This window comes from Oreochromis niloticus, linkage group LG4 (genome assembly GCF_001858045.2).
Source record: "Oreochromis niloticus isolate F11D_XX linkage group LG4, O_niloticus_UMD_NMBU, whole genome shotgun sequence".
NCBI lineage: Eukaryota > Metazoa > Chordata > Actinopteri > Cichliformes > Cichlidae > Oreochromis > Oreochromis niloticus.
The window spans coordinates 7,169,998-7,187,685 of NC_031969.2; the positions used below are offsets into that span (position 1 = coordinate 7,169,998).

General features: G+C 44.1%; 1 protein-coding gene across 22 annotated transcripts in view; it reads right to left on the reverse strand.

Annotated features, from left to right (window-relative positions):
- nfixb (nuclear factor I/Xb) overlaps positions 1-17,688 on the reverse strand; it is a 149,185-nt gene that overhangs the window by 83,293 nt on the left and 48,204 nt on the right. For 19 of the 22 annotated variants that reach the window (XM_025906729.1, XM_025906741.1, XM_025906724.1 and 16 more), the window contains one exon: positions 13,703-14,234. In XM_025906729.1, the coding sequence (XP_025762514.1) occupies positions 13,703-14,234 (532 nt within the window). Of the gene's footprint in view, positions 1-13,702; positions 14,235-14,553; positions 14,599-14,713; positions 14,951-14,989; positions 15,867-17,688 lie in introns of those variants that run through there. The other 3 variants (XM_025906736.1, XM_025906721.1, XM_025906733.1) reach the window with 3 other exon arrangements.

Below are 17,688 nucleotides of genomic sequence, written 5' to 3' on the forward strand. Positions count from 1 at the left end.
CCCCTAAAGTGCAGCCGTTTGCCTCATGAAACGTGCTTGCTATTCAATCAGTCCAGTTTATCCAACTTCAGTCTGTAGAATAATGAATTACGATCTATGACAAACAAATCATGGTGTCATAAATCCTCAAAGCAAAACACAAGTGTGACAGGTGCAGAGATGGAGGAGTGAAGGCAAAAAACTGAACATTTTTGCAAATGTTACGCTTGCCCCCGAGTGAACCAGACTTTTTGAATTTATACCTGACAAACACAGGCCTCAACAAAACGCGGAGCACAATCATCAGCGGGTCATGGCAGGTTGTCACTCTGCTGTTACCAACCCTATTATTCAAGTAAAACCAAAAACAATAACTGTCAACCGCAATTGACAAAAACTGGGAACAAGGCCTGGACTGGCTCCAGCTCCCAGTTTATACCTCTGCAAATGGAGACCAAGCTGTCCACTGCTTCCAAACACCCCTCCTAAAACATATTCCTACATCAGGGCTTTGCTCTGGGGATATGTGTCAGGATGGTTTACACTCTAAAAACAAACAGGCATCCCATTGCAACAGCGAGAAAATGGATGTGGGTTTGGACACATTGGGAGGGGGGGTGGGGGGGTGGGATGGGGTGCAGAGACACAGGGATAGGGGCGGGAATGAGAAAAAGACGAAGGGAGGCGGGGCATTGTGGAGCAAGAGAGTGAAAGTTGTCATAAAACGACAATAAGAGGCCTCAGTGCCACCCAGGGACCACATCAAGGCTTCTGTAATGACAGGCTGTGCAGAACACATGTCTGCCTGAATGAGGGAGTGTGTGATTGTGAGTGTGTGTCTGTGTGTGTCTGTGTGTGTGTGTGTGTGTGTGTGTGCTCCCTTCTGTCAGTGCTACAAAATGGCTTTGTTAACCATTTGATTCTCAGTATGAACAAATGCACAGTACATCACACATACCACAAAGTGACATTCGAAAGGGACAGACTGAATACATGAAACCTTTAATTTAGCCTGAACTCCGCTCTTCACTCACTCAGACAGTGCAGACAACTTAAAAATGGCCAAACGGTCAAATAGTGCAGACAGTAAGTGAACATGGCTTCAGAAGACCCACCCTCCTGCTGTTCAAACCTTTCATTTGTGATGGGCAGCCAATCAGTTAAGTGTTGGCCGTATGTGAAGGGAAGCTAAAACAGCTTGTTACAGCAGAGGATGAACTTGGGGGCTGCCCCAAGCACCAGTGTAAGATAAATAAGGTTGGTTTTTAACCATGAATCATGTAGTCACTCTAGTAAAGTCCAAGGATACAAATATGGAACAGAAAATATAGATAATAGGCCTTCATCAGTTTCAGTTATGCAGTGAAACATTTATTTTTACTACCGGGCAATCTATTCTTGCTGCATATGGTGTTTTCAGAGTTGCTTTCTTTTAGAACACCGCTTTTTCTAAAACACAGCATGAAGGAAAATCCCTGCCTCCTTAGCCAGCAAATGGCCCACTATGTTCACTAGCTAGTAGCTAACTTAGTCTGCGTTTGTTATAAAGCTAGCTAACTGCATTTGCTGTAGTTACAGGTGGAAATAGGAAAGCAAAAGCCCAATACTGTTGGTGTACTGGAGTGGATTATAGGTTATATAAGTCTGTACTCAAAAGCATTTAAGTGTTCCTAATATTTTAACAATCAGCCTTCAAACAAATGGAGTATCCCAGACAGATCAGATGCACTTGGCATGTATGTTTGAGAGTATGCATTTATGCTATATAAAAAGAAAAACAAACATGAGCTTATGCAGAAAAAAAGAATAGTTGCAAGACATTCCAAGCAAAAACTATTTCCCAAAATAAAATCGGCTAAACTTCACTGCTATGTGTGATAAACAGCGTGTGTCAGGCAAGGCTGTTTACCAGAACAGACCTGGACCAAGCAAGCCAGACAGGCAGCAGTGGAGTGATGGAGGGACCTGAGCCCAGAAGAGAAAATCCTGTTCTTTTTCACAAACACCTTGTAGAGAAAAAAAGCCTGACAACAAAAGAGGCTCTGTGCTTGGGGCTATTTCAGTTAAGAGTTCCAGCCAGGACAGATCCACTGAGAGCATGAGTGAGATGGAAAGAGGGAAAGAGAAAAGGGAGCTTTATTTGGTTAACAACTTCCACGAATCAGCATGGGGGAAGAATGTGTGTAATTTGGCTCTGTTTGTTTTGCATTAGGATTTTAAATATGTTGGGATTACTTCATCACACATCTAAAGACCAACGAGAAGGAGATGGGCGAGAAACTAGAAGGAGGGAGAACCACGGGTTTTGGTGAGCTCGATTTTGGGCAACATCAAATGCGTCGCAAAGGGACGGTGGCTTCGGCAAAGCACAGTGGAAAAAATATTAGCGCTATAAATGTTACAGTGCTTCAATCAACATCAATCAACAGCTACTGCAAGGTATTTGGCTAGAGGATAATGATGCTGGGCAGTGGTTCCCGGCTTTTTGTTACTTTTTTTTTTGGTAGAAGTAACCTCTGTCAGATGAGCTCTTTGAGTTCATTCCTTCATCAACACCATCATTACTGCTGCGACCGCAGAGCCCGGATCATTTTCACCTTGCGAGTCTGTCTATTTGTCTGTCTGTGGACAGATTTTGTCTGAAGCCATGTGACACACGCTCTCGAGACTTTACTTTTATCACAAAAGCACAGTCGTTATTCTTTACTTAAGGCTGAGATCGGCCCTTCTCTTTCCCATGTTCTTTTTAACAAGTAGTGTATTTGTAACTTCCCACAGGAGGCATTTTTATCTTGTATAACAACATATAAAACCCCATATCATTTCTCTGTGTTATGATCCTTTATGCATCTTGATATTCTCCCGTTATTATCACGGTTCTCATTGCAAGTGTTTCCCTTCATGGACAGCAATAGTTCAAGTGGATGCTTTTAGTTTCAACATATTATATAAAATATATAATATATTAAAGCACAGACAACTTTGCGTCTTGCGCTGTGGTAGCCTGGATAAAGGGACGAGCGCTGGCGCCCGTGGTGTGAATGGTATCTCGTTAAGGTCTGTTTTACAGCCAGGCCAAAAGGGAACCTGAACTCAGATGAAAAGAACAGAAACAACAGTAAAAGAACAGACGGGGAGGAAAAAAGAAAGCAGAGATCCTAGATGCTCTCAGGGCCAAAACCGCAGATAAAAATCTAACCACAGAATGAAGGCCAGATTGCTCTAATTCACTGTCATCTCAAGTATTTTTTTTTCCTCTGCGTGGAAGGAGAGCGAGGTAGAGCGAGTGACAGAAACCACCCCCTATCCTCCCTCCTTTCCTCCCCGTCCTCCCACACCCACTCCTCTCCTCCATTCAGATTTACTGCTCTTAAATTGTTTGCCCTCTGCTTTTAATGGCCATCTCTAGATCATCAGCTCTTAAAATAAACACTGAGGCTTGGATTACTTTCCCTATCGCCATTCCTCTGAAGCAGAGCACACTTGCTGCGACTGTGCCTCTCCTCTTCCTTTACGTTAATGCTCTCTGTGCGCTCCCCTGTATGTTTGGGTTGCTGGAGGAGAGCCTGACATTAAAGCTGAGCAGCAGAAGAATGGAAACTCAAGTGGGGCTCAGAAGCAGGGTGGTCTGTGTCTAATAATACACCAATCAAATGTTACCACACAAAGGGCAAATAACCAAGTAGATCAGCTCCATTGCTTCTGCTGCTGCTAGAGCAATACCAGAGACACTGACTAAAAAGGCTCATTGTAATGACCGGCACCTTCAAATCACATGCAAACTGCTTCCTAGCAGAGTATGAATTTTCAAGAGAGCATACGGTTTTCTACTTTTGTGGCGACAGATTGCACCCAGTCAAAGACCAGTGAGGGGGGGACCCAGTTGGGGCCTGGTTTAGCTCACTCCGAGCCCCGCACACCCCATAAAAACACTCCAAGTGCCAGTTTCCAGCAGGGTCAAGCCAGTGCATGTGCTGTTTCTGTACATGTCTGTTTGCAAATGCGCTTGTTTCTCTTCATGTGTCCATACAAGGCCCACAGGCATCAGGTGTGAAGGGGGTTCAGGTGCTGGGCGAATCCAGAGAGGACACTCATATGTTCTGCTGCAGACAGTGTTTGTTGTCACTCAGCCTGCTTCTATAGTGCACATGGGCAATAGTGAAGGCGCACGCGCCCACACACACACACACACACACACACACACACACACACACACACACACACACTCTCTCTCTCCATTGGAATAGATAGGCAAACAACACCTAAAAGCATACTTCACACACTCGACTCCTTTGGAGTTGAAGAGAGCCACTGGGGATAAAGGCTTGATCTTTTAACATTTAAATCAGTCAGCATCGAAAACACAAGAGCAGCCAACTCACATGCAGTGGGTGTATTACTATAAAATACACAGGGGTGCAGCTTTAATAATGATTTCCAGCGTGAGGAACGAGACCTATGAAAATCCTTGTTAAGAGGTAGGTTTAGTTTGGTGGATGATACACTCACACAACACTGAGACTAGGATCAGGTGCTAAATGAGACAACCTTGGTTAGTTTTAGGGGGAAAAAGACTTAAAGAAACAATGTAAAAACATGCTGAAACCCTGTCAGCGTAGAAGAAACTAGCGGATAGCTGCATGTCTTCCAAGCATCGATTGACTGGTTGAACTCAATCAGAGAGCCACGCTTTGAAAAATGACACCAATTTTCACTAAGTGACGTGTTGGTAATATTTATATTATAATTCATCTCCGTCATTTCCACGTAAACCAGAAACGACGATGGAAAATCACTCCTCTTGATATGATGGAGTCGAAGGCTTAAGGTGGATGCGGGGATTCATTAGCTCTGAAGACGTACAGACAAATGTTTGTTTTCTCCATACAGCCTTGTTTTCTAATTCTGTAATAACCACTTGCATGATTTATGAGTTCACTAATTTCCACGCTTTAAAATCTGATTAAAAGAAGTGTGTTTTAATATGCTTTACATTAATAACTGGTATCAAAAGGATTTTTAATAATATTTGAACAAACCTCTCAAGAACCAGATAAGTTTATTTGGATATTGTCCTATTATTTATTTATTTATTTAGAACTTTCCATCTATATTATATAGATAATGATCTTCAGAACACCCAAAGAACTGAGAGAAAGACAGATTTGATTTTCGGGTTAATATTTTTGCACTAAGGGCAGCAGGGTCAGTGATATCCCAAACAATAAGAACATAAGGCCAAAGTCAGCAGCACACAGGGGTTAGAGCCGCTTTGTTTGCCTGCAGGCAAGTCTTTTATATCACAGGCTGCCCTGCTTTCACAATTAAATTATATCACAGCTGCCATCTCAAAAGGTACTTATAGCTTCTCAGAGGATAAAAAGCCCCCTGGACTGAACTAAGCCTAGCAAAATGTGTGAATAACATTAAGGGAAAAATCTGCTCTAAAATTACTGTGACATTTTTATATGTCTCACTTGGCCCATGTCCAGTGACAAGTGTTTAAAATAAAAATAGTAAATTATAACGCCAAGAAAATCTAGTATTCCTCCATTTCCTCTTAGGAAAACAAATGCGTCATTTTGAATCTAAGACTCTGACTAACATTGCTGGCTTAATGCACAGGTTACTGTCCCTGCTCAGTGCTATATATATAATTATATATGTGCTTATTAATTTGCATGAGTGCTGGGGATGCCCTCTATAGAGTGAAAGTGATCTGAGTGGATTCCTCTGGCAGAGCACTGTGCTCTGGTTGCCCACACTGTAGGCTGAAGCGCCACAGAAACAGCCCAGCACTGCATGGCCACTCAACGTGCCAACCAGGCCAGTCGCTGACACTCCTTGGATATCACCCAGGAAAGGTACACTGAGGGGAAAAAAAGAAGCTTTGTGGCCATGGCAACTCTATGCATCCACCTTTCTGGACAGCTATCCAATGCAAAGGTGCCGTAAGGCCATTTGGAGTGCGACAGTTACACTGGCTTTGTTAGATATCCGAGATGTAAAATGTATGAAGCTAAAATATGATACCGGACATGTGTTTTCCTGATAATAAAAATCCAAACAAACAATTGAATTTGAATTACTCCTTTCCCACTAATCTTCTCCATATTTTATTGCTCACCAGGGAGAGCGAGAAGAAATTGTGTTGTTTTCCTATCTTTTATGAAATTTATGCATCGAAGCTGCCAATAAGAATTCAAATGAGTCTGAAATTATAGACGAGAGAGTGCTGAGCGTTGACAGTTGACGAGTATAATGAGAATGTTGCCATCCAAAAGTGATGTCTGTGAAATGGAGCTGGCTGCGTATATGAAAAGCAAACAGACAGAGAAAGTGAGCGAACACGTCAGGTGATTTTTGTAATTCTTCTTAATTTTTTTCTTTGAGCGGAGCCCCAGAGCGGGAAAAAGCCCTGCCCTGGAGAGTGCTTCCAGAGCTGGTGTGAAGGAGGGAGAGCTGAACGAAAAAGGATGTTGAATATAAGACTGAGTCACGTGAAGGCAGGCTGCTGAGGAAAGTCATCCACACTATTTATACTGCTTTAGCCTTCCCATAGTTTTGCACATCTGCAAGCCACTTTGAAACCCCATCTAACTGAATGTCAGTGACGCCCACTCTGTCCTCGCTAATTCTTTCCACCTTTAAATACAACCTTAACTCAGTTTCCTTTACCTTCAGCTAGACGGATAATTCTGGACTCGCATAAAAGACTTAACTGCAGTCATTTTTAAAGTAGCTACAAGCAAGAGTGCTATAGTTATTATTAACGTCAAATCCTCCTGTTCTGAGAGCAGTAGAGTGCTTGGAAGTGATGTGAGAGAAGGGGGGAAAAAAGGAAACACAGCTTCCTTTATTCTCTCTAACGGCTTGTTCAAAGTGTAAATCCCTCTCTTCACTCCTTTGTCCCCCTTCTGAGCACTGCATTTGCTGTTCAGTTGCTCCGAGACGTGGCAAGCTTATTTATTTATCCATTCCCCATTAATTAAAACATTTGTAGTGACAAACGCGGAAGTAGTCACATTAGCGCCTAGTTTACACCCACTTTCCCCCGACTCTGGACTGAGACAGAGGAAGACGCAGGCGCTAATGGAGAAGAGACACAAAGGTGCACTTGTACGCAACAGACATTAAAAAAAAAATAAAAGAAAATAACTTTAACATATGCTGCCAGAATTTCTGAACCCAGTGACAGCAACTTATTTAAATACAGACAGTTAATTAGACTGTAAGTCTGAAAAAAATGTAAGTATGGAAAAAAGCCAGAAAGACAACAGAAAAAATAATGCTACAATAAAAGGAGTACCTTACAGTCAGTAGCTCGTCCATACCGTGCTTAGCACTGGGAACGGCACCCCCCCCTCCCAACTCTCCGACCCCCATATATTCACTCTGTTATTTCAGGGAACAAAAGACGGGCTCTCGAGGCCATGGGTGGATCCACGAAAGGAAGAAAGGAGTCCTGCTCCTGGTCCTGGCTGAATGGGAGCCTTTCACACTTAGAGAGGCCTGTTTACTCTCCCTCAATAATGGCTCTAATTTTCTGATCATTATTGAGTAATTCCATCCACCCCCATACCCAGCGTTTAATGCTTTCTCTCATCGCTCACAGCAGCACGTTCTTGTCTCCATCCTTGGGCCCCGGGTCTGCATCCCGAAAGACGTACAACTGATTTCTTTTTAATCCGTCAGCCCACAATCCTCACCACCACTCTGCCTATGAAGATGTATGCACACGCCAAAATACATTAAGAAGAAGAAAAAAAGCAAACCAGGAAATATTCAGAATTGCTAATTTGCCAGTACCATTTTTTCTGGACTGGTTCTCCGCTCTGATTGGAGAGGAGCTGTGCTTCATCCTCCATTTTGTTTTGGACCTGAATCCACAGAAGCACCATCACGCCGAGTAACAAAAAGAAAAAAGAGCGGTGGAAAATATTTTTCACAAAAATAAAAGAACACGTCTGGTAACACGATAGCCATTTTATTCAACGCGCCGACATCCCAGCAAAACAAGACCCGCGCTTTAAACGTTCTTGACGTTCGTCTTTTCTGACAGCCTGCTGTGAGAAAGCATCCACGGGAGCGGCGGTGGCTGGGGCGTAAGGGGACGTGCAGAGGGGAAGAAGTGTTAAGCGAAAACAAGGATACAGGGGGAAAATGTTAAAATGAGAGAGAAAAGAAAAGGATCAGAAGGAGAGAAGTTGGCAGGGACTGTGTGTCGGTTTGAAAAGCTGGCACCTCCTAAACAGAGCTGCAGCTTTGGGTGCCAAATGCTGCCAACCAGCCCCACTAGCCTGAATATGTGCCCTCCCTCTCTCTTTGTTTTCAGCATGGCATTTTCCATTATCTTTATTCTACGCTTTTCTTTTTACTTTATATCAGCGCTCAATATCACCCTAACAGCAACGACTGACATTTATTACCATTAAATGGGAGAATAAATGAAGCAGGGGTGAAAATATTTATTCATTTCCACATTATTAGCGTTCATTTGTGGTTATTTAAGGGGATTTTGTTTGCGTATAATTGCTCATTTTTTACTTTTAAATGAAAGATGTCGCACGGAGGAGACGGAGGATTCGCCGCTGTGTTCCGCTCCCGTTTTTTTTCCGTGTGGAAAGAGCTATCCCAATTACAGGGCAAGTCTCCGTGCATGTGCTCTGCTCCGCTGGACCGAGGCAACAAGGCGCGAGGCGGACCGATCAGAATCTGGCTGCTGGGAAATGGCCCAGAAAAAGACGCTCGCTTCTCTCTTTTCCGTCCTTTCTACACATCACTTCTCCGCTCCTCCTGCTCTTTGCCCCTCGGCTCAGGCGGCGTTAGCAGCCAGAGCTCCTGTGCGGGGATACCTATGTTTTTAGCGGATGGACAGACTTCAAGCCTGGCGCCTGCACAGAGAAAAGAGAAGATCGGTCATGCAAATGCAAAACAGTGGAACTGAAGAGACTAAAAATAATACACGGAGACGAAACATGGGGGGAGACGTGTAATTTGTGTTTGCTCTGTAGAGGAAAGCAAAGAAGCTATGAAGTAAAAATAAAGCTCAATAAGCTATTTATTTTTATTGCTTTTGTTTACTCTACTCATTAATCCATATTATTAAGTCATTTAATTTCTTGAGAATTAAATAAATTTCTGCTTGTTAAATCCAAAAAAAGTGAGCTAAGCTGCTAAACAGACACCATGGCTTTTATTTATTAACCTTAATTACACCAATAATTAAAAACCACTGTACAGTGAAATTAGGAAATAAAGCTACTCTTTGTTGCACTTTCTGCTACAAGGAATTTTTCTATTCCCGAAGTTAAGACCCGACCTTCATTTCAAATTGCACATAATTCAATCATACACTCAGTCTTTTGTGTATCTTTTCCAGGATTATTCACTAAACTGGATAATTACAGTGAATATGAAGCAGGTTGGCCTGCTCCCAAGCCCATGGAGCAGCACGGCGGTCGGACCTATAGAACGGGGAAAGATGTGAGGGAGAACGGTTAAAGGAGGTCAGAGGATCGAGCATTAGCGCAACCGCCTCGGAAGCCCGAACGCACCGGAGTAATCTGTTTACCAGCGATTCCTTACACTCCGCACACTCCCCTCTTCTTTTCACTTTTCCTCTCTCTGTGACACACACACACATTTAAAAAAAGCTGGAAAAATAGGGGGTTCTGAAAATAGGCCCGGACGCCACAGCGCACATTAAAACGCGGCAGTGTCACTGACGCTGTCCTGTCGTGTCAGAGGTGCTTGCCGATGCTCAAACTTTATTGGGCGCATTATTTCAAATGACAACAAAGCGTAAGAAAGTTTCCGTTGACAGCGTCGGAGCAGCAGTGTTTTTCACACCACATGAATGCGGCTCCCTCGGCGCCGACACTCTCTGTTCCTCTGTCGGCCCGGGTTACGGAGCCGTGCCAGAACGCTGGAGCGCAATTCTGCTCTCCATCCAGAAATCTCTGTTCTGCGCAACACGCAGATCCAAGAAAGAGAAGACACAGAGTATTTTTTCTTCTCCTTTAACCATTGTACCTCCTCCTTTTCTTCTGCTTCTGCAAACACTCAAACATAACACGACTGCTAGTTCTGCTTTATTATTCCAACGTATTGCCTCTATGGACCAAGCTTGTGTGTAATAAAACGAATCCCACTCTTTCCTGTTTGCTTTTTTTCTTTATTATGTAACTGCATCTGATAATTTTACCTCCTTTTTGAAGCTCAGGATATTGGGCGAAGCAGATAAGATGTGTTTGATGGATTTAGCATGACGTGGAGGCGTTAAGTCTCTCAGTCTGGCTGTCTGTCTCTTTGTTTGTCTCTATTAAAAGAGATTCTCTTGGTCATTTGTAATGTCGCGACGACGCACAAAGACACACTGATGGGTAAATGAATGTCTCAGATTTGTGTTTGCGCCATAGCAGCATGGAGATACGGCGTTGTCTGGCACATGTAGTTGGCTTTCGGACCTGCCCCAGGCACCTCTCTGGTCTGTCTGTCTCCAGCACAGAGACCAGATATGGAGGCTGCACTTGCAGAAACATCTTTTTATCATAACAGCACAAGTAATGAAAGCCGTATGAGGCTGATCGAGCTCCAAAAATGACTAATGCTGGAACTGTGCAGCCTCGTCAGACGGACAAATATGGAACACGTCGCTCGAAAAAACATGACCTGAGCCGGGCGTCTCTAGGTGGAGGACGGCCTGCAGCGCCCAACTGGCGAGCCAGACTTTCCTTTTCGACAGACATGTGATCAAAGATGAGATCAGACCCACCACCCCACCTCATCCCCGATCTCCCTTGCTTCCTCCACATCCCTGAGCCATTACTGCTGCCATCGAATGCAGCAGAATCAGTGAAAAGAAAATTAACCACTTTTGGGATCCGACTCTCGTTACTGCGTGACAATTATGTCATGCTCTGCGTTTGTGTGCAGGCAGGTACTTGTCAAAAAGAAAATGATCAGACTCGTTTTGTGATTAGCGGGACCTTGCTCTTGCAGCTGCGGTGCAGAAGTGCAGATCAGAGTCCATCAGCTTTGATCTGTCCCTGCCCCGCCTGCGAGGGCCGAAGTCTATAATTGGACAAAAGCAGACACATACTGTACTGTAGGGAAGCAGAAACAGAGGGGGGTGGGGTTAGTGAGCGTGTGTGTGACTGTGTATGTGTGTGTCAATCACGCCGCTTGAAAGCAGATCCACCCCCCGCCTTACAGCTGGCGACAGTGACATCAGTGGGGACGAGAGAGCTGAAACACGACGGCGGGGACGAGCTGGGTGAGACGGCTGCGGTCCAATCATCGGGCCTAGCAACTGATAACTTCCGGAAGACACAGACACCCTGGGAAGGGGAGCTAAGAATAAAACTGTAACGCTGCCACCCCAAAGGTTAGAATGGAGCCACTGTCTGCCTGTCCTCTGGCTAACCCGCGCCAGCATGCTGGAAAAACACAGCGATTTGCGCTTACAAAAGGTGCACGTTTTTTATTTTAGTTACCGCACACATTCTCCCCATTCTTGACCAGTTGTTAGTGCAAGGTGGCTGCATGGAAAAAGCAGAGGTGCTTCTTTCACATGCAATAGTAAACCAAATACAAGCCACTTGGCCTTTTATTTTAATACACAAGCACAAAAAGGAAAAAAAAAAACATAAACTTTTTCCTAATTAAAAAAAAAAAGATTAGAAAGAAAAGAAATCCCATAAAGATTTATGGAAAAATACTGACATGTGTACAAATAAGATGAAATACTAATGAAATGTACAAAGGCCAGAAAGAAGTGCATCGCATCGATGGGGCGAGCGGCTGCTGGATTCTGGCACAGAGTTGTCAGGGAAAAAAAAAAACTCTAAGGAGCACCAGGCTGCGCTGGGAGCTAATCTGAGCCGCGGTTTGCCACGCCACATTGTGGAACAGGAAGGGGCGCTCACGGAGGCCCCGCAAAACTCAAGCAGAGTTACACACTGGGCTGAAAGAAGCCTGGCATGGGGGATTCTGTCACAGAGGAACGCTGCACCTCCCTGCCAAGGAGAAGAATTAAGGCCCTGTAACTGTATGCCAGTCTGTGGTAAGAGAGACCGAGATAATAGGAAATGGCTGAAGAAGAGGAGAGTGGCTGTGTGTGTGTGTGTGTGTGTGTGTGAGAGAGAGAGATGAGATGGTTTACACCTGCAAACACCTGACGGAAACAGACAGCTAGATCAAGTGATGACAACAAGTAAAATATATAAAATACACCAAATTACATATGAATATGGGTAAAACTGTAATCACAGCTAACAGTGGTAAAGCTGGGCTTCAATTATAAATGCATTAACCTAAATTATACTATAAATCATCCAGCACATTTCAGGCATCTACAACAGGAGTGCTACTATTACACAGCATTGAGGTTTTTAAAAGTTATATTCTAATAGAGACATTTTTAAACAGAAGTGTGTTTAAAAGGACAATTTAAATTCACTTGTGTCATGAAAATTAAGCTTTAGGCACATCAAATCCTCACTGCAGTAATTAAACAAATTTAATGGAACAGAATATAATTTTCTTTTTTTTAAAATGTTTTTGTTTTTTGCAAAAGCAGTTACAACATATTTAATAATTTTATATCCAGATAAGCATTTGCTGCTATTTATTTACCAAAGTAGGTTTGCATTACTAAAATTACCTGAGAAATGAAATTAGGTCTAAATAACTACAGCTGTGAAATGTAACAAAATGAGACATCCAAATATTATATTTCACAGCGCCGATCGCTGCCCTCACACAAGTATACGTGTGGCTTTGTATACATGTTACACCAAAATATTTTTACCGCCTCTATTTCAACTTTACCATCACAGCAGAAATCACGTGTGGTGGATATAAACGCAAAACGTCTCACTGCTGTAAACACAAACGTGTGTGTGACTGTGTGTGTGATCAGTTCGCTCAGAAGAACAACGCACGGCGCAGCTTGGGTGTTTGATCGAGAGCTCCTGAGCGAGAGTCTGTCCACTTGAGTGTGTGTGTGTGTGTGTGTGTGTGTGGGGCGTTAGGCTGAGGCGGCTGAGGCTGCAGACAGGCTGACTCTCTCTCTGCCTCCTAAACTACCTGGGACTGGGCCAGCTGTCACTGCGCTCTCCAGACCACCACACACACACACACAAAAGAAACCCACAAATACACCACACTGCTACTGATACACAACAACCTCACAACACACATGGATTACAGACACATGACAAACTGCCTGTCGTGCGCGCACACGTGTGCACATGCGTGCACACACAGATAAACAGGTTTGCAGATGCTTTTGTTTACAGATGGCACTGAAAAACATGCACATTTGGATTTAGACAAATTTGCGCACAAATACTTGAACAAATGTACCAATGCAAACATATCTCTAGGTAAACACAGGTTTTAAGCCTGACTGTCAGATTCTCTGAATCTCTTTAAACCAGATAGAAACATCGAGAGGAGAAACTTTTTTTTTTAGGATTATGCGCTGCAGAGTATCCCTTTAAATATCAAGACGTGGTCTTTATCTCAGTGCTGACTGGGTTTATCAAAGCCTAGCACTAGATCAGCTTGGTACATAGTGGAGGGCAGGGTCTAATCTGTGACTTACATGCCAAAGAGTGTGTGACAAAACACATGACCTGTGTGTATGTGCGTGTGTGTGTGTATAACAACCACATGAACGGTGGGAAAAAAGGGTTCTTCTACAGGTACCACATACCTGGTGTGTGGACGAAGTAGGCCAGGTAGAGATCCAGCTCCTTGACCGTCACCCCAATGTGGTGTGGCTGGACACACAGGCCGTGGTTGGAGCACTGGGGCGACTTGACCAGACGCTCGCCGTCCGTGCTCTCCAGGGGGCTGCCCTTAAACAGGATGACCATCACCAGGTCCAGCCTCCACACCTTGTCAGCCTGGCGGAGGCAGTCGATGCGGCGGATCTTGCCCTTCTGGTCGGGGTTGGACAGCACACAGCAGGGGGGCTTCTTCCCCGTGATGGTGAGCACAAAGTCCTCGCGGAACTCGGGCCGGATGTCCTTGCGGAGCTTGGCCAGCAGGCGCGAGGCCCACTTCTGCTTGATCTCTGGCTTCTCCCCCAGCAGCTCATCCTTCACCGCGCGCTCCTCATCCTTGGTCATCCTCTTTTCGTGCTTCTTGAAGTACTTGCGTTTACGGGCCTGCAGGTTGAACCAGGTGTAGGAGAAGGCACGGACATGGGGGAGGAGGGCCTCAATGAAGGGATGAAATTCATCCTGATGAGAGAGAAAAAGATGTGGCGTTAGGAGGCTGTAAAAACAAAAATAAAAAAAAAATGCTTTTCTTTATTTTTTAAGTTGTAAAATTAAAGGTTTTTTTAAACTTTTAATAAAAATGCCAAAATGTTTAATAATGCTAAACGTGTTGTTGGAATAATGAAAATTCTGATGATTATCAATTAATTTAAATTCAAATCAGTGTTCAAAAGCTATTCAAATAACTGCCATTAAAATGCTAAAATAATTTCTCATTTCCAACATTCAGATTCAAATAAAAATAAAGCATGCAGGAAAAACAGGAAAAAATAATCCTTACTATAGCATGCAAAGGTATAACACAAAGCATTTCAAAAATAAAACATTCAAGACAATAAAGAAAAGACGACAGTGCACGAATTCAGACGAAAAACTGAGCCAAGTTGCGCTCCCGCTTTTCCTGCTGTAAAAAGAGAAGTTATTCTGCTGTACCATAATACCTTCACTACATATCTCTGGGCAACAAAGCCCAGATCTCGCCACAGCGTTCCTGTGCCAGGGTTGCCACACACCGGTCGCTCACCACCGCCAAGCTTTGCCGCCACTAGACCACTGTTGAAATGTGCCGCTAAAAGATCAGCCATACCATTTCCTATCTGCGCTACCATGCAAAGGGAGCTCCAACCAGACTCACATTTCCACAACAAACTGAAAGCAGACAGAAATCACCACAGAAAACCACACTGCTAGAGGAAGACAGACGGCCTGGTAGTTACCATTTTGCACTCTCATCATAAATTTGGCACAGCGTTTAAAGTGAAAAAAAAATCTCCTGCACCAGTTTTTTTTTTCTCTCTTTCCTCCCGCGCTCCCCAATGTAAAGCAAGTGCTGGTTTTGGCAGGATGTGGAGAATTAGCAGATGAAAAAAAAAGAAAAAAAAAACTTGGGGTGGGTGGGGAGGGTTGTAATTTTTAAAAATTTGCAGAACACGCTGCTGAGCACAAACAGTGGGCTCAAGTTTAAAAACACACACACACACACACCAAAAAAGATTTTAAGGGAGTCCTGCAGTAGGACGCTAGCCAGCAGTTCTTGAGACAAAAGCCAAAAATGACACACAAAAAAAGGACGGATAAAAAGTTGGAGCAAAAAAAATAATAAACAGGTAAAAATTTAAATGTTAGAAAAAAATTATTAGAAAAAGACTTTAACGGCGAGAATAAATGTATTTGAAAAAAAGAACAAAAATTCAACAGTCCTTTGTGAGTTCCAAAAATTTTTTAAAAATGAACCTCGGAGGAAAAAAAAATCCTTGGCAAAATCTAATTGGTAGTGGTGTCTGTTCTGATCCCTGGGCCCGGCACAAGTCTCACGCACACACACACACACACACACACACACTCTCTCTCTCTCTCAAACACACACACACACACACAGATGGGGGGGCCAGGGAGAGCAGAGCACAGAATAGGGAGGAAAAAAAAAATAGAGAGCCGAATCAATGTTGGATGAGCGCATACGACCGCTGGCAAAGCCGAGTGCTGCTTCTTTTTTCCCCTTTTCTCTCCAACTCTCTCTCTTTCTCTTTCTCGCTCGCCGTCTCTCGTCCTCTCCGCGTTCTTTCCCTAACCATTGCTTGAGCCTTTGCCAGCACGAGTAGGGCCCACCTATTTGGCAACAAGATGCCTGTAGCCCAGCCAATGCGTTAGCTTCAAGAGCTGAAAGGGAGGGAAAAGAGAAAGAGGAGAGAGGGTGGGAAGGGGGAGGGAGGGGAGGAGAAGGGGGTGTAGTGGCAATGAGAGAGAGAGAGAGAGTGAGAGAGGAGAGGGGGTGGGGGAGCAGGTGGGAGTGTAAGGGAGCGCGCAGCCCTGTCCGACGCTGCACAATCTGCCAAATCGACAAGTTCCTCTCTGACACGGAGGCAAAGTTCAGGGGAGCAAGCCTTCTCCTGCACCAATCCCCACAGCCCTCAGCCTGCCTCCATCTTTACTATGGCCGCCACCGCTTCGTCTCCCTCTCACCCCACCGCCCTCACCTCCTCTGTGTATCTCTCTCCCGCTCCCTCTCTCTGCCCCTTTCTCTGCTCGCATAATGCCACCTTGGCAGAGGATGGCAAAGCGAGAGAGAGGACACACAGCTTCAGAATCCCTCCAGACCCCACCACCGGCAGCTGCTCATGGGTTTACCACAGCAAACAAAGAGGGAGAAACAAACCCGGGCAGCCACACTCCTCCTCTCGCTGCACACTCGCAAAATGAATGACGAGATGATTTAGAGGCACAGATACAGAAATTGTTACAGAATTTAAAGGGGTGGGTGGGGTGTGGGGGTGAAGGCAGGAGAGGAACCAGAATTTGCCTCAGCTGTTTTTTGTTTGTTTTTTGTTTTTAAGCAGCACAGCTAGCACAAGGACGAAATCCCAGAGCCCGAATCGGCTCCGTACATATCCCCGAACCCCCCCCGCCCACCCGGGAGGTTTCTGCAGTTCGGTATTGGAGCGGAGATGACTGCCGTGTTGCCTCATCGTAAAGCATGCCGTTCAGGGCTACATCTGCTTGGCAGGCAGCTTGAGTGAAGGTGGTGGTGCTGAATCACCGACCAGTGCAATAAAACCTGAAAAATAGCATCAGAAGACCTGCACCACAATCAGATAGAGTCAGCAAGGATGAAGAATGCATGTAAAATATCTGCTGATAAATTCATGGGAAATTATCTGGAAACAGCCACCTTGAAGCAAAACTGGCAAATACTTTCGGGTCTAAGCTTTGCAAAAAAACAGGGGATTGATACATTTATCACAAATGATATTAAACTAACATTTCTTAGACAAGTTTTCGGCATCTAACAGACTAAAATAATTGAAAATAAATGGAAATAATCACTAGTTTCAGCTCTGAACGAGTGTCAGTCAGGGCTGCACCTGCTCAGCAGACAGATAGTGGGAAGGTGCAAGTGCTGCTGAATCACAGACCAAGAGCAGAGGCTCAGGACTCCAGATCTCATGCAATAGGACTGAGAAAATGACTAGCACCACATTCAGATGGAGTCAAAAAATGTAAAGAACAAGAACCAAAAAATGCCTGGGTTCATCTATTTAATATTAGGAACTGGATGGTTTTCTTTGTCATATATGATTGAAATCAGCAATTCCAAGTGTGTAAGGTTGGGAAGCACAAGCAGTATAAATTCAAGTATTTATAATGGCCATTTCTTTTGCCAGTTTCTTGCTTTAACAGACAAAATCAAATGGAAACAACTGCTAGTTCCAGCTTTAAATGGGTGCCTTCAGCAATTATTTAAATTGATATATTCCTCTGTTTCATGACAAACGTTGAAGAAAAGACCACAGTTAGTCAACCTTAAGTTCTAGCAAGTCCTTAAATGATGATTTAATGAGAAGAGGCCCGCAGACTGTCAAAGGTCATACAATCGCACCATTCTGTCACGGCTGAACATCCTCCACACAGCAATGGA